Consider the following 23,150-nt stretch of genomic DNA (forward strand, 5'->3'; position numbering starts at 1 on the left):
TGGAGGCGTGGGCTTAAGTCGGGTGCTTAAGAGCCAGTGCTGACTCGATGGGCCGAATGGTCTCCTTCTGAACTGTAAATGCTATGATTCTATGATATGGGAATAGCATGGGGAAATGTCATTAAGTTAGGAGATGATCCTCCATGATCTAATTGAATGCTGGAACATGTTCATTGGGTTGAATAAGCTTACTCCCATTCCTGTGAATGAAGCAGTGATTATCAAAGACAAGGGGAGAAGGTTGCAACAGCTTTGAGGTTTACTTATTTAATGTCATTTCAATTATTCAGGCCAGGCTTGTCCGACCTTTTCCTGCGAGTGGCCACTTTCGCCTTTTTCTCACTGAAGGGTCCAATGAGAACATTTTGGAAAGATAAGATTTTTTAAAAATATATATTTCTTTATTCTCCTTTTCCACATTTTCTCCCAAATTTACACCCCACCAACAATAAACAATAATCGGTACCAAATATGTCAATCTCCATATCAATAACAACGATCCCATCCTCCCACCAAACCCCAAACATTAGCCCGCATGTTCACATAAACAAATGACAAAAAGGAATCAGGAATCACCCACAGTCACCATTAACACCCACCGCCCACCTCCCCCCCCAACCCTCCCACCCACCCCCCCCAACTAATGTTCGATGTTATCCAGTTCTTGAAAGTGCATAATGAATAATGCCCATGAATTGTAGAACCCCTCCATCCTTCCCCTTAACCTTCTCAAGAGTCAAGAATTCCAACAGGTCCCCCCGCCACGCCAGGGCACAGGGTGGAGAGGTTGCTCTCCAACCCATCAGGATCCGCCTTCGGGCGATCAACGAGGCGAAGGCTACAACATTTGCCTCCGCACCCTTTTCCAACCCTGGCTGGTCTGACACCCCAAATATGGCCTCCCGGGGGCCCGGGTCCAGTATCATGTGCACCACTTTAGAAATTACCCTAAAAACCTCCTTCCAGTAATCCTCTAGCTTTGGACAGAACCAAAGCATATGAATGTGATTAGTGCCCCCCCCCCCCCCCCCACCCCGCAACGTTCACACACATCTTCTACTCCTTCAAAGAATGGGCTCATCCTCGCCCTCGTGAGGTGCGCTCTGTATACCACCTTCAGCTGTATCAGCCCCAACCTCATGCACGAGGTGGAGGCATTCACTCTCCGGAGCACCTCACACCATAACCCCTCCTCCATATCCTCTCCTAATTCTTCCTCCCACTTTGCTTTGATTCCTTCCAGTGGTGCCTTCTCCTCTTCCAAAATAGCCCCGTAAACCGCTGACACTACCCCCTTCTCCAGGCCTCATGTTGTTAGCACCTCCTCCAGCAATGTGGAGGCCGGATGCACTGGGAAGCTCTGTACCTCGTTTCTGGCAAAATCTCGAGCCTGCATATATCGAAACATTTCCCCCTGCTCCAGCCCATACTTTGCTTCCAGCTCCTTCAGTCCTGTAAACCGACTCCTAAGAAACAAATCTTTTAGTGTCTTAATCCCCTTCTCCTCCCATTTCCGAAAATTTCCATCCCACCTCCCTGGCTCAAATCTGTGGTTCCCCCGAATCGGCATTTCCCTTGACCATGCCCCCAACCTGAAGTGTTGGCGAAACTGCCACCAAATTCTCAATGAAGTATTATTACCGGACTCCCTGATTATTTGCCCGGGGCTATCAGGAGCGGCGCTGTTACCAGTGCTTTCAATCCCGACCCCCTGCACAAACTCTCCTCCGTTCTGACCCACTGGGAATCAACCTCTCTAACCTAGCTCCGCACCTTCTCCATATTCACTGCCCAGTAGTAATACATCAGGTTCGGAAGACCCAAACCCCCTGTCTGCCTTCCCCTCTGTCGCAGCACCTTTCTAACTCTGGCCACCTTCCCTCCCCATATGAACGACGTAATCCTTCCCTCAATCTCTCTGAAAAAAGCCTTTGGCAGGAAAATCGGCAGGCATTGAAAAATAAATAGAAATCGCGGCAACACGTTCATTTTAACCGCCTGTATCCGACCTGCCAGTGACAGAGGAAGACCATCCCACCTTGCCAGATCAGCTTTCACTCTCCCCACCAAACTAGAAATGTTGTACCTGCGGAGCCCCCCCCCCCCACTCCCGGGCAACCTGCACCCCCAGGTACCCTGCCCTACAGAATGGCAATCCCCCCACCCTTGCCCCCACCCACCCCCGGCCGAGACACCACAAAATACTCACTCTTGTCTAAATTTAGTTTGTACCCCGAGAACGATCCAAACACTCAAAGCAGCTCCAATATTCCCCCTATCGATTCACTCGGTTCCGACACGTATAACAGCAAGTCATCGGCATATAGGGATACTCTATGCTCTATTCCCCCCCCCCCGCCCCGCACTATTCCTTTCCATACCCCCGAACATCTTAACGCGATGGCCAACGGCTCAATCGCGAGTGCAAACAGCAGTGAGGACATAGGACATCCCTGCCTAGTCCCACGGTGGAGAGAAAAGTATCTTGAGCTGATGTTGTTTGTGCGGACACTCGCCCTTGGCTCTTTTGTATAGTAGCTTTACTCAGTTCACAAATCTTGGTCCAATCCCAAACCGCTCCAGAACTGCCATCAAGTACCCCCATTCTACCTGGTTAAACGCCTTCTCAACATCCAATGCCACAACCACCTCTGTTTCCTTCCCCTCTGCCGGTGCTGTAACATAAGAACATACAAGAACATAAGAACTAGGAGCAGGAGTAGGCCACCTGGGCCCTGAAAATGAAAATCACTTATTGTCACAAGTAGGCTTCAAATGAAGTTACTGTGAAAATCCCCTAGTCACCACATTCCGGCGCCTGTTCGGGGAGGCTGTTACGGGCCTGCTCCGCCATTCAGTGAGATCATTCTTCAAAAAAACTATCTTTCTTTATCTTTCTTTATCTTAAAAACATTTAATGAAGGAGCCTCTACTGCTTCACTGGGCAAGGAATTCCATAGATTCACAACCCTTTGGAGAAGAAGTTCCTCCTAAACTCAGTCCTAAATGTACTTCCCCTTATTTTGAGGCTATGCCCCCTAGTTCTGCTTTCACCCGCCAGTGGAAACAACCTGCCCGCATCTATCCTATCTATTCCCTTCATAATTTTATATGTTTCTATAAGATCCCCCCTCATCCTTCTAAATTCCAACGAGTACTGTCCCGGTCTACTCAACCTCTCCTCGTAATCCTACCCCTTCGGCTCTGGGATTAACCTAGTGAATCTCCGTAACGACGTTCAATACCCTTCTAATGTTTGAAAAGAGCTGCCTCCCTCTCACGAACCCTGTCTGATCTTCACCTATCACCTTTGGGAGGCACTCCTCCAGCCTACCCGCCAGTACCTTCGCCAATACTTTTGCGTCCACGTTCAGAAGTGATATGGGCCTATACGACCCACACTCCGTCGGATCCTTATCTTTTTTTAGCAACAGGGAAATTGATGGGGAAAGATAAGATTTGACGCAACATTAAGCACGAATTTCAGCAAAAAGTCAAGGTATACAAAAAATAAATGACTTGCAATATTAAAGCAATAAATGGATCATGTGAAATTTAGTAATTAATAAAAATGACCATGCCTGGGATGAGATGTTTGTCCTATCAAAAGAGACTAAATAGTCTGTATTCCTTGGAGTTTAGAAGAGTGAGGGGTGGCCTTATTCAAACATATAAGATCCTGAGCATGCTTGACAGGGTAGATGTTTTCACTGTGGGAGAGTCTCAAACAAGGGGACGTAGCTACAATATAAAGGGCAGGGCATTTAAAACTGAGATGCGGAGAAATTTCTTCTCGCAGAGGATGGTTAATCTCTGGAACTCTCTGCCTCGGAGGGTGGTGGTGGCTGGATCATTAGAAGTATTTAAAATGGAGATTTGATAGATTGAGGAATAGAGGGCTATGAGGAAATGGCACAGAAAAGGAGTTGAGGCCGTCATAAATGAGCCATGATCATGTTGAATGGCGGGGCAGGCTTGAAAGTCCTGGAGGCTTAATCCTGCTTCTAATTCTTGTGGCTGTTAAGAGTGTGCGGATCATATTTTCTGTATCTGGCTAACTCCCAGTTTCAGGGTGTTCACTCACTCACCCACTGTGTGAGTATGTGTTGCTGAGTGGGGAGGTGAGGGTGAGTGAGGAACCTGAGACTGGGCGTGGGCCAGGCATATACAGACACCCTTTTACATAGCACAGACTCTCTTACAAATACACAGTGTCGTTCAGACACACTCTCCCTCTGACATACATTCACGGTAGCACAATGGTTAGCACTGTTGCTTTACCAAGAAGATTTGTGTTAGCTTTTGTATGATGGTTTTGATGTAAAAAGCTGTCATGTCAGCAGCTGGTTTAAGTTTCCATCTCTTTTTTAAACTAAACTATTTTCCACATTGCTGTGTCGATCCAAGTACTAGCCTGGTTAGTACTGGACCACAAATCTGCAACTGAGGCATCACTGAAGTCTGTCGACTTTATTGTACCCATTGCACTCTGCTATATTCTGGTCTAATGTGTCAACCAAATTGGCTAAAGACGGTGGGCGGGATTCTCCGTAATCGGCTCGATGTCCGCCGACCGGCACCAAAGACGGCACGAATCAGTCCGGCATCGCGCCGCCCCGAAGGTGCGGAATTCTCCACACCTTGAGGGGCCGAGCCCTTACCTTGAGGGGCTAGGCCCGCGCCGGACTGACTTCCGCCCCGCCAGCTGGCGGGAAAGGCCTTTGGTGCCCCGCCAGCCGGCGCGGAAATGACTTTGCCGGGCGGCGCATGCGCGGGAGCGTCAGCGGCCGCTCATGGCATCCCCGCGTATGCACAGTGGAGGGGGAAAAGAGTGCCCCCACGGCAGAGGCCCGCCCGTGGATTGGTGGGCCCCGATCGCTGGCCAGGCCACCGTGGGAGCACCCCCCGGGGCCAGATCGCCCGCGCTCCCCCAGGACCCCGGAGCCTGCCCGCGCCGCCGTCCCAAAGGTGGTTCAATCCATGCCAGCTGGCGTGGGTTGACAGCGGCGGGACTTCAGCCCATCGCGGTCCGGAGAATCGCCGGGGGATTCCCGCCAACCGGCACGGCGCGATTCCCGCCCCCGCCGAATCACCGGTGGGGGAGAATTCGTGACACGGCGGGGGCGGGATTCACGCCGGCCCCCGGCGATTCTCCGACCCGGTGGGGGGTCGGAGAATCGCGCCCGGTATGTGGTATTGCTAACTTTTCATTGGTTCAATTGGCTCTGTTTTATAACCTTTGCTCTAGAGTCGCCAGGTATCTTTATGATACCGCCACGAGGTTCAAGTTCAAGTAATGATCAATAACTCAACACACCAATTAGTATGATTCAAATCAATACACATTTATTATACACAGTAAATCGCTACTCATGCATAAACTCTACTTTCTAGGCTATTTCTATAACTAACAGGCCTATACCTAGCTTCGGACTGCCCCACCAGGTCAGGGGAACAAATGGCCTTTTGTTCGGGTTCTGAGTCTGCGGGATTCAAAAGCTGGTATGGACTGGTAGCTAGGAGCGCCTATCTCGTAGCGAGCGTTACCTTGAGACTTACTTTCTTGGAGGCGGCCGGATAGTTCACTCTCAGGGGTTGCTTCGCGTTGCTGAGTGACCCTGTCAAGAAGGACGATTTGAACTTTGAGGCTTTACTTTATAGTCCCCAGCGGCTTCCCGCCCTTCGGGGCGGACCCCGTACCTGGTTCTAAGTGATTGGACTTCGTTCCAATCGCTTTGTTCGATTTCTCCAATACTGGAGCTGTTCCCTGATCTTTGGGCGGTCTTTAAGTGTCCGTTAACCTCTTTTGTGTTGGCTCCTGCTGGCGCCGAGGAGTCTGGTTTGGCCTTGTTTACCTTAAAATGTTTCGATTGTTCCCGGGGATCGCTCATTACTATGTAGATAGCTGCTACATTACTATGCAGATGGCTGCTTGTATCGATGCTGTCTGGGTTTCTGCAGAGTCTAATACACAGGAAACTTGCACCTGCTAGTTTTTGCCTGTGTTGGCTGAATTTCCCTTCAGCCTTTGCGGATCTCCATTTTAAGTCGGGAAATGGCCAACTCAGGTGGCTACAGTGGTTATTCGAGGAAACAGTTCAATCTCTTCTTTGATTAATGTTTAAAGAAGTCATAGAATCCCTACAGTGCAAAAGGAAGCTATTTGGCCTATCGAGTCTGCACCCACCAGGCCCATTCCCAACTCGCATATCCCCGGACATTAAGGGGCAATTTAGTATGGCCAATCCACCTAACCTGCATATCATTGGACTGAGGAAGGAAACGGGAGCACCCAGAGGAAACCCACGCAGACAAGGGGAGAAAGTGCAAACTCCACACAGTCACCCAAGGCTGGAATCCAACGCGGGCCCCTGCTGCTGTGAGCAGTGCTATGAAATTAAAAGGAAGTGGCTTGTATTAATACATGTAAGAATCAAATTGTATTATGTGGTTAATTGGAAAATGTTATTTGAAGGTTATATCCAAAGTTGAATTTGGCTACATTATTCTAATTCACAGAATCACAGAATGGCTGAGCACAGAGGAAGGCCGTTCAGCCTGCCCTGTCTGTGCTGGCTCTGCGAATGAACAACCTGTCCAGTGCCACTCCCCCGCCTTCCCTCCATAACCCTGCACCACCTTCTGTTTCAGAAAATAATCCAATTCCCTCTTAAATTCCAGTTAATGATTCAAAGATGACTGAAGACATGAAAACGGAATCGCCATCCATCAGCATCAAGGAAGAAGAAGAACATTTTGTAATTGACAATCAGGAAAAAGCTGCAGAAGAGGAGGAAGAGTTATCCCACGCGGATATTTTGGACCTGTTTCAGGAAGGTCTGGCTATGATAGTCCAGGATCCTTTGCTGTGTGATCTGCCTGTTCAGGTGCGGTAGGATTTGTTTTTATTTAATTTTAATCTCAACAGGGTGGCATGGTGGAGGGCGGCACGGTGGCGCAGTGGTTAACACTGCTGCCTCACGGTGCCGAGGGCCCGGATTTGATCCTGGCCCCGGGTCACTGTCCGTTTGCACATTCTCCCTATGTCTGTGGGTCTCACCCCGACAACCCAAAGATGTGCAGTATAGGGGATTGGCCATGCTAAATTGCCCCTTAATTACAAACATTAAAAAAAAATCTTAACATTTGTACATATGCAATACTGTCATCACATTTTATTGGTGATAGTGTTTAATATAAATGAAGGTAAACAGCGCTTGATCAGTGGAAATGTTATTCTGGTACATTAGAATAACAGCAAAGTATCTTTGTGCCTGAATTCTTTGTTAAGGATATAAACATCTGGTAAAATCCAGTCAGAATAATTTTAGCGAACGTAAAAAAAAAAATAGTTTCGTAGACCTTCAGTAGAGACTTATTCAAATTAAAATTAAAGATATACCAAGGAGACGATTTATAATATGTATATAAATTCTAAAAGGTAAACATCAAAACAAAGAACAAAGAAAAGTACAGCACAGGAATAGGTTCTTCAGCCCTCCAAGCATGCGCCGACCATGCTGCCCATCTAAACTAAAATCTTCTGCACTTCCGGTGTCCGTATCCCTCTATTTGCATCCTATTCATGTATTTGTCAAGATGCTCCTTAAACATCACTATCGTCCCTGCTTCCACCGCCACCTCCGGCAGCAAGTTCCAGGCACCCACTACCCTCTGTGTAAAAAACTTACCTTGTACATCTCCTCTAAACTTTGCCCCTCGCACCTTAAACCTATGCCCCCTAGTAATTGACCCCTCTACCCTGGAAAAAGTCACTGACTATCCACTCTGTCTATGCCCCTCATAATTTTGTAGACCTCTATCAGGTCGCCCCTCAACCTCCTTCGTTCCAGTGAGAACAAACCAAGTTTATTCAACCTCTCCTCATAGCTAATGCCCTCCAGACCAGGCAACATCCTGGAAAATATCTTCTGCACCCTCCAAAGCCTCCACATAGTTCTGGTATTGTGGTGACCAGAATTGAACACTATACTCCAAGTGTGGCCTAACTAAGGTTCTAAACAGCTGCAACATGACTTGCCAATTTTTATACTCAATGCCCCGGCCAATGAAGGAAAGCATGCCGTATGCCTTCTTGACTACCTTCTCCACCTGTGTTGCCTCTTTGAGTGACCTGTGGACCTGTACACCAAGATCTCTCTGACTGTCAATACTCTTGAGGGTTCTACCATTCACTGTATATTCCCTACCTGTATTAGACCTTCCAAAATGCATTACCTCACATTTGTCCGGATTAAACTCCATCTGCCATCTCTCCGCCCAAGTCTCCAAACGATCTAAATCCTGCTGTATCCTCTGATAGTCCTCATCGCTATCCGCAATTCCACCAACCTTTGTGTCGTCCGCAAACTTACTAATCAGACCAGTTACATTTTCCGCCAAATCATTTATATATACTACGAACAGCAAAGGTTCCAGCACTGATCCCTGCGGAAAAACAATGAGGAAAAAACTTTTAAAAATACAACTGGGAAATAGCACTAATAACTCTCTCGGTCTTAAAAGATAGAACACTTTTAAAGCAATAATGCTGAGCCATCTCCAAAATGGTTGAGCATGCAATGAAGGTATGAAGAATATAGAGCGTATGAGGTAAAACTTAGATTATTTTTATATTTAGGTTACTTTGGAAGAGATAAATTCTCAGGTTGCTCTCGAGTATGGCCAGGCAATGACTGTCAAAGTAAAGAAAGGAGATGGGGAAATTATGCGTAAGTGAATTTTTTTCAGATTTTCTTCATTTCAATTGCTTCTGATAATGTTAGATTGTGCTAGTTCTACATATATTTTGTAGCGTCGGAACCACTCTGTGGATCTTTAAATATGGTGAGTGGGTCCTGGATGCGGACGTCCCATCCCTATTTCCGGCCGGTACCATTTTCAACAATAGGGGAAAGGATGTGGATCACAAAGACAGGAAACCTGAACTTGATAATATGCTGAGTTTAAACAGACTCTATTTTTTCTGTTCCAAGGGCCTTGACTCTCAATGTGGGAGTGACAAATAAATGGAGGAGACATAAATGCTCTTGAACAGTGGATAGCATTTGTTGAAGTGTCATGATCTGAAGTTATTTCAATTCCCCCGGCCTTTAAAAACAAAATAAAATTTAGGCTGCAATTGTCAGAGTTTAAAACACACACACACTGTATGACTGCTTTGATTAACAGGTCATCTGGTGCAGCTTGAAAAATACCATTGTCATCTATTCCTGCAGTTTCAATGGAGATCATTGTTGACCATTTCCTAAGGTTGTTATTGCAGCTGAGCCCATTATGAATGCTTGGCAGAGTTTCAAAAGCTTCCAAAAAAACTCATCACGGCATGAGAGCTGCATACATAGTTTGACTGACAGTTCAAAGAGGCTACTAAAGTATTATCTGTCTTTGATGTGGGTACTGAATAAAAGTTTGTTTCATTTTGGAATGGATTGACCACTTGAGGTGACTTAAAGGTTTTAATGAGTGAGAGGTTTTTCTTGTATCAAGCGTGTATGAGTGTAAGCTCTATTAGATTGTTAGAAGCTTAATTTATTGCATTTCCACATGTCTCCTCAGAACTACCCACACTTAATACTGGATGAGTGGCTTTGGAGGTGCATTGCAGAGGGGCGGCGGGGGGGGGGGGGGGGGGTTTGTTGAGGGGAACAAGATGGGAAATGAGCACTAGTGGGTCCAACAGCTTTTGAAACAATTGGGACAAAGTCTGAGAACAGAAGTGGGCATTCATACAAGTCCGCCTTGGCACTTGCACGTCTGCGTGGCCACATCTGATCTGCTTCACAGGTCGGTGGGCCCAACTCCACTCCACCTCCTCCCACACGCTACCTGGTTGAAAACATGCGTGTAGTGGGACTTTTATATAAAGGTGGTTCTGCCAAGTAGGAAATTTTCCCATCTCGAGCTCTGGCCTCAGTCATGAAAATCCAGCCCCAAGAATCTGTTCATGAATGAAACCAAGGAACTCATTGAGACTATTGGAGAGGGCAGAAAGTTAGTATCATAATAATGACTATGAAATTAGCTGATTATTGTAAAAAATGCATCAGTTCACTGATATCCTTTAGGAAAAATAAACACACACTGAAACTGTGGTTGTTGGGTTAGGAGGTTTATGCTTGTAATCTGTAACTCTGTAAGTAAACATAAAAGTGTGTAAAGATTGGCTCCAGTTCTATCATTCACGAACTGGTTTTCTGGAGTATATCCATCTGAAACAGTGTAGCAAGCCGTTCATTTGTGAAGTGATGGGATAATAAACGATGGCTTGCCGACACTGCCCTCATCCCGTAAATGAATGAAAAAAAGGTCTCCTTTCTATTTGCTGATTCATTCTTAACTCTAATAGTATATCTGCACAAAGAAGACTTGGGCGGACTAGCTTGCTGTGAGGTCTCACATTGAAGCCTTATCAGTAGCTACCTAGCACCAGCACATCAAAGAGGAGTATACTCGTGCTTGTCAGTAACCTACTATGTAAACTGACCACCTGGTTGCCGTTATAACACCACACAAGATAGCGAATGTGCAAACAGAGGCGAAAGCAGCCATTGTTTTTCAATGTTTTGCAACAGTAAAAGTCTTTCTTTCATGCAGCTCCGTAATTAATGCTCTCTCTCCTCAGCTGTTGTTGTAATTCAAAATGACACTGTCCTGGATCTGAAAAACGCCATCCAGAGATATGTGCAACTGAAGCAAGAACGGGAAGGAGGAACACAATATATTAGTTGGTAAATTATATCTGATATCCATCATGGTCTTTATTTAATTATTTTAATTTGACTGGAATAAACCAGTATAAAATACATAATATTTCTTTGAATACTGAGGACACGACTGAACAGTGGCCATATTTAATGGCCCAGTGTTGTAAATATGAAGGGGTAGAGTTTCTACCTTGAGCACAATTGGTGATCCTGACGCATATTGCATCCAAAATTGTGCCTGTTTTGAAGAGCACTTTTGACTCTCAGGTTACCACTCAGACATACATGCATATCACTGAATTTAAAGTTTGCCCTGAACCAGGAAAATCCAATAACATTTTAAAACAAATATCCCATGATATATTTAAACATGGTAACTTGGTGCAATTTGATGAGCACAATACAAATTGGTTGATCACAAAAAACGTTAAATATTTTTAATCAACATGTCTGCTCCATTTTAAATATTAGAAAATGACCTTCAAGAAACAACACGATTTGTTAGTTATATTAACATATGGTTACCCGTTTCATAGTAAATTGAAAAATATTTGCACAAGCTTTTAAACTATAACTATTAATAGCCTTAAGCCTAAAAAAGGCCTGCAAACAGTTGCAATTTCTGGAGAGGTGGTGATGGCGTAGTGGTCAACTCACTGGACTAGCAATCCAGAGGCCTAGGTTTGATATTCGGGGAACATGGGTTCAAATCCCATCACGGCATCTAGTGGAATTTAAATTCAATTCATTAAATCTGGAATTGAAAGCTAGTCGCAGTAACGGTGACCCTGAAACAATCATTGATTGTTGTAAAAACTCAACTGCTTTAGTAATGTCATTCGTGGCCGGAAAGCTGCCATTCTTCAAAAGGCTACATGTATAATCGTTATTATTGTCACAGTAGGCTTACATTAACACTGCAATGTTACTGTGAAAAGCCCCTAGTCGTCACATTCCGGCGCCTGTTCGGGTACATAAGAGGGAGAATTCAGAGTGTCCAAATTACCTTTCGGGACTTGTGGGAGGAAACCGGAGCACCGGAGGAAACCCATGCACACACGGGGAGAACGTGCAGACTCCACACAGACAGTGACCCAAGCCTGGAATAAATCTTGAGACCCTGGCGCTGTGAAGCAATAGTGCTAACAACTGTGCTACTGTGCCGCCCAGAACTAGGCGGAGGGTCATGAAAACATGGATGTTTTTTATGCTGTTGTTTACCTTTTTTGTGTGTTTGTTTCTTGTGTTGAATCAGGAATTTCCTTGAGTATTTGTTCTGGTATCTGTTTTCTGCTGTTGTTTTTTTCTGTCTGAGGTTTTAGGTCTGGACCATACAGTTATTGGGGTCAGTCCATCTGGGCAAAGGGAAGTCTGGCACTCTTCTTTGGACTTCCTCTGCCAACACGGGCAACTTTAAATGGGGAGAGAGGGGATACAGGGCAGTAGGGGATCCACCGGATTGTGCTTATTGGGCTTCGTTTCCCAGGGGGGGGGGGCGGGCGGCACCTAGCTAGCGAGCATGCTAGTAAATGGGAGTATGTGAGGAGGGGGCATCTGACAAGGGTTGGAGGTAAGTCAGCAGGCTGGGGCCGGCAGAGGGGGGGGTGGGGGGGGGGGGGGGGGGGTGGACAGTCGGATCGAAGTGGGGGAGATGGGGAAGTGGGGTCCGAATAGGTTGGGGGGGGGGGGTGTTGAGGTAGAAGGCTGGTCACACAGGTTTCATGGCTGAATGGTTTGATTGGGATGGTGGCAGGGGCCATCTTGGACGGACTGAGGACAAAGGCAAGCATGCAGAGGCATGCCGACGAGGCGACCATGGCTGATCCTAAAAGGGGACGGTGCAGAGAACCCCCTTCAGGATAGTCACCTGAAGGGGTGAAGGGGCTCAACGGCCCAATCAGAAGATCCTGAGTCTTATCCCATCTGAAAAACCTGAGGGCTAATGTAATCTTCCTACAAGAGACACATCTAAGGACCAAGGACCAGATGGGGGCATGGAAGGACTGGGTGGGACAGGTGTATCAATCGAGATTTGACGCGAGGGTGAGAGGGGTAACAAACTATTGAATAAACAGGTGACCTTTACGGCAACCAACATAGTGACGCACTCGGGCGGACGGTATAAAATGGGGTTCTGGAGGGGGCTCTGGTGACACTAGTGAACATGTATGTCCTGAACTGGGGCAACGCAGTTTATTAAGAAAACACTGGTGGCAATCCCCAACCTCAATTTCCACCAGCTGGTCATGCAAGGTGACCCGAGGGTGGATAGGTCAAATCACAAATCAGTTGCCAGGTCGGGAATAGCGAAGGAACTGACTGTCTTCATGGAAAAGATTAGGTGGAGTGGTTAGACCCTTGTAGGTTCAACCACCCGAGGGAGAAGGAGCTCTCCTTCTCACACATTCACAGGATTTACTCACGGATAGACTTTTTTGTAGTGGGGAAATCGGTGCTTCCAGGGGTAGTAGTGACGGAATACTCAGCAATAGTGATCTCAGACCACATACCATATTATGCAGATGTGAAGTTGGAGACAGGCCGGGCCCAGCGCACCTTGTGGAGGTTGAACTCGGCCCTCCTTGCCAGCAAGGGGTTTCGTGAAAAATGGCACGATCCATCAACAACTACGTGAATTGCAACCAAAACGGGAATGTCTCTCCCTCCACATTCTGGGAGGCACTGAAGGCTCTGGTCATGGGGAGATAATAACATAGGACACAGCGATGGAGGGAGAGGGCAATCAGACAGCGGTTGATCAACTCCCTACTGGAGGTGGATCGGCAGCACTCCGCAACCCTGACTTTGGAGCTGCTAGTGGAGAGGAAAAGACTACAAATGGAGTTTGAGCTGATCTCAACCAGTCACATGGGACCTTTTATGAATATGGGGCACGGCCAGCCTCCTGCTGGCCCACCAGCTGAGGAAGCAGGCGACCACACGGGGGATAGCTTAGATCCGGGACGAGGGGGCGGTTGGTCATGCCTCCAGAGGAGATCAGTGGTGCCTTTGGAACCTTCTACCGAGGGCTGTACATACGTTAGCACATGCTTCAATCTCATTGATTTTTTTTTTTGTCTTTTTATTGGCATTTTCAATTTTACAGAATAAAACTTTGTGTCCAATAGTTACAGTTTATGCAGCTCTTGTGTACATACAGTCGTTCTTGATGTACCTTCTCCCCCCCCCCCCCTTCCCCTCTCACTGCCCCCCCCCCCCCCCCCCCCCCCCCCCGCCTCTTTGACCCCACCTTGACATCCCCCTCTTTCGTTCTGGGTGTTCTGTCCCCGAACTCCTGTTTTCCCCTCCCCCTGCCCCCCCATCTTTTTGTGGTTTCTGTTGCAAACCTTGTGGGTTCGGGGGGGCCTTCAGTTCTGGGGTTTGATCGGTCGGTCAGCAGGTTCTGTACGCAGTTAAAGTCGCCCCCTGTAATCAGTCGGTGTGTGTCAATGTCAGGGATTTTCGCCATGGTCTTCTTTATAAAGTCTGTGTCATCCCAGTTGGCGCGTACACATTTACAAGGACTACCGGTGCCCCTTCAAGGACACCGCAGACCATGACATACTGTCCCCCTTGGTCTGTAACCGTCCTAGTCTCCGTAAACCTCATCCTCTTGCTAATCAGTATGGCTACTCCCCTAGCCCTCATCCCGTAGCATGAGTGGTACATCTGTCCCACCCAGCTCTTTCTTACCAGTAGTCGGAACTTCTCCCTCAGGTGTGTCCCCTGCAGGAAGATTATGTCGGCCTTCAGGCTTCTGATCAGGGGGTTGGATAGGGTGGACAGTGAGAGCCTTCTCCCGCGGATGGATATGGCTGGCACGAGGGGACATAACTTTAAACTGAGGGGTAATAGATATAGGACAGAGGTCAGAGGTAGGTTCTTTACGCAAAGAGTAGTGAGGCCGTGGAATGCCCTACCTGCTACAGTAGTGAACTCGCCAACATTGAGGGCATTTAAAAGTTTATTGGATAAACATATGGATGATAATGGCATAGTGTAGGTTAGATGGCTTTTGTTTCGGTGCAACATCGTGGGCCGAAGGGCCTGTACTGCGCTGTATTGTTCTATGTTCTATGTTCTTAAGTGGGCGAAGGCTCTGGATCTTTTCACTGGGCCGTTAAGTCCCCTTACATTCCAGGTAACTACCCTGGTGGGGGTTTCTTTCCCCCCTTTCTTGCGGGATCAACCATACTTACCTGGTGGATGTGCCCCTGTGCTGCGGGGTTTCCCGTTGTCCAGGGTGCACCCAACATGGCTGCCAAATGTGTGTACAGGGTTTCCCTTTGTTTAGGGATCCTCCAAAGTGGCTGCTTGCAGTGCCATCTTGTTTCCTCGGCCTGCTCCTTGCCTGCTTAAGCCAATTTGATTGGCAACTCTTTTTCACCGTTCTATTCCCTATGTATTCTTTGTTCACGCCCGCCTGCGCGCGCCCCCCCCCCCCCCCCCCCCCCCTGGTGTTGAGGCTCTCTTGAGGTCAAGGATCATCTTCTCTTGCACCGCCACTTTATTTCCCAGACCACCAATTGTACGTTGCAGGGATATGTGGTATACCTTTGAGGTGGTCTTGCCCCGAGTATCAAATCCCAGATTGTCTCCAGTTGCTTGGCTGCATATTTTGTTTCAGAAATTGCACCGAAATGACATTATTGAAACAGACTAATCAGCCCCTTTAGTTTATATATATATATATATTTATCCTCCAACAGTCCTAATCTCATTTGTCCATTCCCATGACCCTTTATTCCCTTTTCCTTCAAACATCCATCAAACCTTTCCTTAAATCTTGACCTGCTCTTGGTTTCAATCATCAGCTGTCTGCCCTAAATCTGTTACACTTAATCTTATGTCGATATACCCTTGTTCTAGACCCCATCAATCATCAGGAACAATATGTTTCTGCATATTCTGTTCCATAAGAGCAGTTTGTCTAATGCCAGACTCTTTAACGGTTTTGCATAAACCTTCATGTTCTTTGTCAACCAACTTTGTCCAAAAATTATTCAGGAGCTTTGCAGCTATTTGTAGGGGAGAGTTCCACATTATCTGCAAGAGATTTTTTTTGGTAATCTGTTTAATTCTGACACTTGTGTTACTGCCTCACTGAGAATTGGAAAACTATTTGCTGTATCATGACTCCACCTAGGGCCTATTGAAAAGTGTCCTGATTTCTAAAGTTTCTGTAACCTCCTCATCCTGGAAAATCCTGGTAAATCTTTGCTACAACCTTTCCATAACATATAAAATGGAAATAAGTTTTGCAAATCCAAAACAGTCAATAAATCTTCAAGCCTTAAGCTGCTTTTTTCAGTATTGTACTAAATGCTATACTGTCAGAAGACCTGCTTTATGCTCTCACTGATTTTGACAGTTTATTCTTCTTCAGCAAAATAAAGACAAAGTACCTATTTAGTACCTCAGCCATGCCTTCTGCTCCAGGTCCCTGATTTCTCTCCTCCGACCGCACATTTACAATTTATATGCCGATAGAAGACTTTGGGAGATCGTTTATGTGAGCCACCAGTCTCTTCTCAAATTCGCTCTCTGCCTCTCTGATTTCTCTCAAAATGGTTTTATCTTCAGCCTGGTTCTCGCATATCAGCAACCTGATATCTTTCATAGGCACCCTTTTTTGGCTTCATCTTACTCTCTACTTCTTTCATCATCCCTGGCTTTGTTCATCCTACCTTTCCTTATTGTGGATTGTATCTCGACTGTATCTGAACTCTCTCCTGTTTGAATGCACCATCCTATTGTTCCATTACTGTTTTGCCTGCCAGTCTTTGATTCCAACTTGCCTGGGTTAGATCACTTCTCACCATATTGAAATCAGCCCTCCTCCGATAGTTATTTTTACTCTGCATTGCATATTGTCCTTTTCCTTACCTAACTTAATTAAACCTTTTGATTCCATGAACACTTAGGAGACTCTGATCACCTCCCTGCTCTTTACCCCTTATTCTAATCTTTTTTTCCATCAAGTATTTACTTTCTTGTAATTGAATGGGATCAACTCTGTGTAATGAAATACAAGGTTTTCTTATTTCTGTGTAGGAAATATATCTGGAGGACGTACCATCTGACATTTAACAGTGAGAAACTGACTGACGACAAAATGAAACTCAAAGAGTAAGTATTAACATGCTTATGGCATTTGCTTTCCCTGTTTAAGATCTCCCAATCACCAATAAGTGGCTTTATATTAATCTTTTGAATGAAATGAAAAATGCGTACGGTCATTTGATAAAAACATGTAGGCTGAGGTGAAAGTCTCCGAGAATGCAAAAGGAAAATATTGCAGATCCTGGAAATTTGAAATAAAACAAGAAATGCTGGAAATACTCAACCGGTCAGGCAGCATCTGTAGAGAGAGAGAATGAAAATGTAACTTTTCAGGTTGTGACCTTTTCATCAGAACTGGGAAACGTTAAAAATGCTTTAAGCAAGTACAGAGGAAGGGGAGGAGGGTAAAGAGCCAAAGGGGAGGTTGCTGATCAGCTGGAAGACAGTGGAGATTAAATGACAAAAAGAATGATGGTACAAAGCAAAAGAAGATTGTAATGAGACAAAAGTAAAGAAAGAAAAGATGCGTCTCGAGCAGGTGTAAAGTTTCTGTAACCTTATTCTGGATAATCCTGGTAAATCTTTGCTCCACCCTTTCAATAACATATCAAATGGAAATAAGTTTTGCAAATCCAAAACAGTCAACAAAGCTTCAAGCCTTAAGCTGTTTTTTTCAGTATTGTACGGATCGATTGGTTGACTGGCAACCAGTAGGTTGGCCAGGGACAGGCAGTGATTGGTTCCTGCATGATGCCTTCTGCGAGAACTGGGCAGAAATGTTTAGACCTTGGAAGTGAAAGACACTAACTGAGAATTATCCCAGTGCATCAAAGATTTTTATTAATATTTATTTTCACTTTCCACCACCCTTTCCCCTCTGAGTTGTTTGACTGTGTGTGTGGTTAGGAAGGGAGTGGTGTTAAAGGGGTAGTAGATAGTTACATTTTCTGTCCGTTTAATTCTAATGCCATACATAATAAAAGCTTTACTTATATTAAAGTTACAAATTTGGTGACTGCAGTTTATTGGGGTCAACCAAGGGCTTTGGGTAATTTAAAGAAAATCTTATTTCATCTGTGTTATAACTCCGGGTCAAGTAGGGCTGAAATTGACCACGCAGTTTCCAGTGGCATTCCACAGGGCTCAGTGTTGGGGCCCTAGCTGTTTGTTGTACATATTAATGATTGGGATTTAAACCACAGAACCATCTCAGATCTCAATCCATTTTTAAATACAGTCAGCACTCAGGCATACTTGCTGTTCAGAGATATCTTGAAACTCCACTTTGAGAAAGAGCGATCTTTTCACTGCTTTCAGGAAAGAGACCTGACCCTGTCAGAACAATGCAAAATATCTCTGGCTGTATTTCTTCAGAAGCTGCTCTCAGTTTGTTTCAGCTTGCCTTCCAGCCACACAACAAACTCTCTGAAAACCCTTAACACCTGACTGCTTCAAACCTTGGCTCCTCCCATTAACTACATCATCTTACTAATTGAACACAATGTCCCTAATTAACTACTCTGCAGGGACCCTCTTAATCCAAACAAAAATCCACTTCCCAAGCTTTTACAATGCTTTAATTGCACTAGGGGCTCAAAACCTTAGTTGCTTTTGAAATCAGGATTTTTAAAAGCATGCCTGCAGCAGCCACACACACTAACCCAGGCTTTTAACCCTTACTGCACCAAATACATATTACACAATATATCTGAAATTCCTACAATCATCACACACACATCAATCGGCATCCTAGGAGGGAGAGTCAGCTCTCCTCCCCGAACCACCTGAGAGCCCCCACCCACTCCACAGGGTCAGACAAGAACCAGGACAAGCACAATGCTCGCCCAGATGAAGAAAGGAAAATAGAAACACTCTGGGGCACCCAGCCAACTCACTGTAACCACCGTCATATAAAAGATACCCAGGGCCACTCTCATCCCCAATCCTCAGCCACAATCACCAATCCCATTTTAGTTACTCTTTCGCGATGGGGAGCAGAGGGGGGGGTGCGCTGTATGAAAAAAGACAGCATCAAGAAAACAACAACATGATCAACGGGGAGTAATGTTCAGGCTAACAGACGAGCTGTAGGGCAGTCTTCACCATAAAGACATCTTGCCGTTCGCACAAAGAAAGCAAAAGCCAAGGATAAAACAGGATGGGATCCAGGACCTCTCGGGGACTCTGACGATCGAATCATGAGACATCATCACATCCGCCATGCTGTATCACCAACCGCCAGGTGGTCTACAGCCTAGGACCTGGCTGGGAGAGGGGGGGGTGGAAATGGCTCGACAGGTTCGGCCACCTCCAATTCCTCACAACGAGTTTCGGGAACAGGACAACAAAGGACCAGTGATCGGTGGGTCAGATCGACCCCTGGCCTCAAAGACTGTGTATGCTGATACACCCAGCCTCAGATCAAGATTGTCGAAACGTGGCAGACAATTTTCAAACTCACTCGGGAGCTCTTTTACCACCTCTCCCCAGGGGCTGAGCCCAGCGGTGTACCCTGCTCGGTCTCCTTCTCCTTCTCCCGAACCTTTCAGGATGGATGACAAGCCTTGTAGCAGCATCTTGACAACATTGAGGTAGCCCCACACCAGGGAAGGTTTTCTCTCAAGTACAAGAACTTCCTCGTGTGTCTCCACAAAAGTACCCTGGAACTCTTGGAGGTGAGCTCTGGTGATCTGCCCCAAAGTGCCGAGATTTTCAGCAAAACCAACATCTCCATTAGCAGCCATCATGCGAAGCACACAGCACCGCCCAAGGCGAAAGCCCACTCAACAGCAACTGCACCACTGAAAACAGAGCCCTACCCCAGCCGCCACGGACAAATTCTTTTGCTCTTTTTCGCAAAGCTACTACCCGGGACATAGCACAAACCTAGTAACCCAAGAAAAGACAAATGCGAAAACTAGGATGGAAAGACGGGTTAAAAATGAGCAAAGCAGGAGCTCACGAAAACACCGTCACCAAAGATACTTAATAGATAATATTTGTTTTGTGAGGTGTTATGTAGAAGTTAAGAAGAGTTTGGGATATATGCATCTTGTTTGAGGAGATGCTTTGGCGGTGGGGGGAGGGGTTCGTAGTATTTCTAGTGTTTCTCATTTTTATTTTGTTATGTTTGGTCCTCTACTATCTTATAAAATCTGTTTGGGAATTGTAACATCGCTTAATGTAGGCCATATTACCCTACTGGTTACAGGGTTAGGGTGGAGGCATGGGCTTAAGTAGGGTGCTCTTTCCAAGGGCTGGTGCAGACTCAATGGGCTGAATGGCCTCCTACTGCACTGTAGGGATCCTATGATTCTACCTGTGATAATGGCTGAAGTTGTTTTTCCCTAAGAAAATAAAATAAATCTTAAGAAGTCACAATGGCTGGAGGGATGTGCCCTTCAGTCTGCAAGCTGAAATGTTTAGGGGTTGAATCAGCCTATCAAGCATAACAAAGTCTCACAGCATCTTGAACATCTGGGTGCACAAGTTGTTTTCCTGTAGGAAGCCCACCTTAGAGTCTCAGATCACTTTAAACCAGTGTTTTCAAAGTGTGGGTCGTGACCCGTGGGTGGGTCGCGGGTGAGTGTCAGAAGCTGAGGGGCACAGTGTTCTGCATCCATAATCCGCTAATGCAGAGCTTCCCAACAGCAGCATTCAAAAGCTTGTAGGAAAAGTCTTGCCTAAAATAATAATTCAGCCCTCTAGAGGGAGCAATTATTTGACAGAAGAAGGGGGAGAGAAATGATATTTTTGAAACACATTGTACCGTGGCATCTGACCATCCCCTTCCGGGCAGCTATCCATTTTGGGAGGAATAACAGCAGAATGGATTATTATTTAAACGGTAAGATGTTAAAACATGCTGCTGTGCAGAGGGACCTGGGTATGCTGGTGCACGAGTCGCAAAAAGTTGGAATGCAGGTGCAACAGGTGATTAAGAAGGCTAATCGAGTTTTGTCTTTCATTGCTAGAGGGATGGAGTTCAAGACTAGAGAGGTTATGCTGCAATTGTATAAGGTGTTGGTGAGGCCACATCTGGAGTATTGTGTTCAGTTTTGGTCTCCTTACCTGAGAAAGGACATATTGGCACTGGAGGGAGTGCAGAGGAGATTCACTAGGTTGATCCCAGAGTTGAGGGGATTAGATTATGACGAGAGGTTGAGTAGACTGGGACTGTACTCGTTGGAATTTAGAAGGATGCGGGGGGATCTTATTGAAACATATAAAATTATGAAGGGAATAGATAGGATAGATGCGGGCAGGTTGTTTCCACTGGTCGGGGAAAGCAGAACTAGGGGGCATAGCCTCAAAATAAGGGGAAGTAGATTTAGGACCGAGTTTAGGAGGAACTTCTTCACCCAAAGGGTTGTGAATCTCTGGAATTTCTTGCCCAGTGAAGCAGTTGAGGCTCCTTTAAATGTTTTTAAGAAAACAAAAGATACCTTTCTAAAGAATAAAGGGATTTGGGGATATGGTGTACGGGCCAGAGAGTGGAGCTGAGTCCACAAAGATCAGCCATGATCTCATTGAATGGCGGAGCAGGCTCGAGGGGCCAGATGGCCTACTCCTGTTCCTAGTTCTTATGTTCAATCTCGTCAATGAAGCTGTAATATTAAAATGGGAAACATTTTAAAATGTTACTCCCGTAAACCTCGCGTCTCCCCCCCCACCCCACCCCACCACGACCATCCCCTTCCGGGCAGCAGCTCCACCTCGAAAACCAAGTCCCGCAGACCATTTGGCAGATTCCCGACCAAAGCTGTGGTCCAAGACTTCACCCAGACATGGTTCATCTGTACCTCCATCCCCCTGGACATGGATCCCATGTGCTCTGCCCCAATGCACAGCAGTGGTCTGGTGGACAACATCAAGGGGACAATACTCCAACTCTGGGAGACCATTCTGCAGCAGAAAGAGACCGTCATGAATCGGAGGTTTCACCGCCAAGATCAGCAGATACAAATGTCAGAGCATGTCAGACCCCTCGGTTAACGAACACAAACCTGGACAGGGAACCCCAGTGTGTGTGTGTGTGTTTGTTGTGTTCCCTTTGATGATAACAGCAATATAACTGAGGAAATATCACAATGCAGTCAAATAGCTTGAAAGATCTTCGGCAGAACTTTTTGCAGCGTGGTTGCTGCTGAGGGGCCAGCAGCATGTGTGTCTGCGACATCATGGAGGCACCTTCAGTGCAAGGGAATCAGCCGCCATTGCAGCAAGAGCTCCATTATTGGAGACATCAGTCTCCATGAAGTGACTGCAAGGGCATGTCTTCTGGTTGGGGAGACATGAGCACATCACAATGCCACATTGAATATCTGAGAAAATCATTTAAACCTGAGAAAACATTGTTCAATGTCCATTCTTTCTAATTAATGATAACCCGAAGAGTCAGTTGTCTGTGCGGCATTTTTAATGTTGTCAGCATTCATCAATATTGATAAACTTGTTTCTAATCATGTACTTTGAAGTCATATAAACTTTCATCAAGTAATTGAATTTAAGCCAATTATAAACAAGATTTTAATATCACTGTCTACAGATTTATGGCTGTTTCCTTTATAAGTACCACATATGGCTCTCTCAAGTGTTCTTTGTTCTCCTCTCCTCAGTCTTCTTCCTTTACTTTTCTCCCCGCAAGGCAGTGTTCTTAATTGAATGCAGGTTCACAATTGTCGGCGGCCCTCCAATATCTCTCATGAGTAACTATTTTTCATGTGTGACCCTGGGCAGTGAATGTTTATAGAATCATAGAAGTTTACAGCATGGAAACAGGCCCTTCGGCCCAACCAGTCTTTGCCGCCCAGTTTTTACCATTAAGCTAGTCCCAGTTGCCCGCACTTGGCCCATAACCCTCTATACCCATCTTACCCATGTAACTATCTAAATGCTTTTTAAAAGACACAATTGTACCCGCCTCTACTACTACCTCTGGCAGCACATTCCAGACACTCACTACCCTCTGAGTGAATAAATTGCCCCTCTGGGCCCTTCTGAATCTCTCCCCTCTCACCTTAAACCTATGCCCTCTAGTTTTAGACTCCCCTACAACACAGGCATGTCTGATCCTGTCCTCACCCAATGCTGCTGCCGTAAATTGAATGCACCAGGGGTTACTGGATATTGATTAAGGACAGGAAAACTAGATGGTTTTATACATTGAATCCCTACAGTGCAGAAGGAGGCCATTCGGCCCACCAAGTCTGCACCGACCCTCTGAAAGAGTACTCCACCCAAGCCCACTTCCCCGCCCTATTCCTATAATCCTATAACCCTTTAACCTAACCTACACATCCCGACACAAAGGTGCAATTTAGCATGGCCAGTCTACCTAATCTGCACATCTTTGGACTG

The 23,150-nt window shown here is 46.0% G+C and overlaps 1 protein-coding gene across 1 annotated transcript in view; it reads left to right on the forward strand.

The window, feature by feature from the left end:
- snrnp25 (small nuclear ribonucleoprotein 25) overlaps window positions 1–23,150 on the forward strand; it is a 32,051-nt gene that overhangs the window by 2,372 nt on the left and 6,529 nt on the right. The window contains exons 2-5 of the mRNA XM_072480797.1: window positions 6,680–6,887; window positions 8,642–8,732; window positions 10,646–10,751; window positions 16,782–16,856. Coding sequence (XP_072336898.1) covers window positions 6,696–6,887; window positions 8,642–8,732; window positions 10,646–10,751; window positions 16,782–16,856 — 464 coding nt within the window. The 5' untranslated portion in view covers window positions 6,680–6,695. The remainder of the gene's footprint in view (window positions 1–6,679; window positions 6,888–8,641; window positions 8,733–10,645; window positions 10,752–16,781; window positions 16,857–23,150) is intronic.

The sequence above is a fragment of the Scyliorhinus torazame genome, chromosome 17 (genome assembly GCF_047496885.1).
Source record: "Scyliorhinus torazame isolate Kashiwa2021f chromosome 17, sScyTor2.1, whole genome shotgun sequence".
Lineage (NCBI taxonomy): Eukaryota > Metazoa > Chordata > Chondrichthyes > Carcharhiniformes > Scyliorhinidae > Scyliorhinus > Scyliorhinus torazame.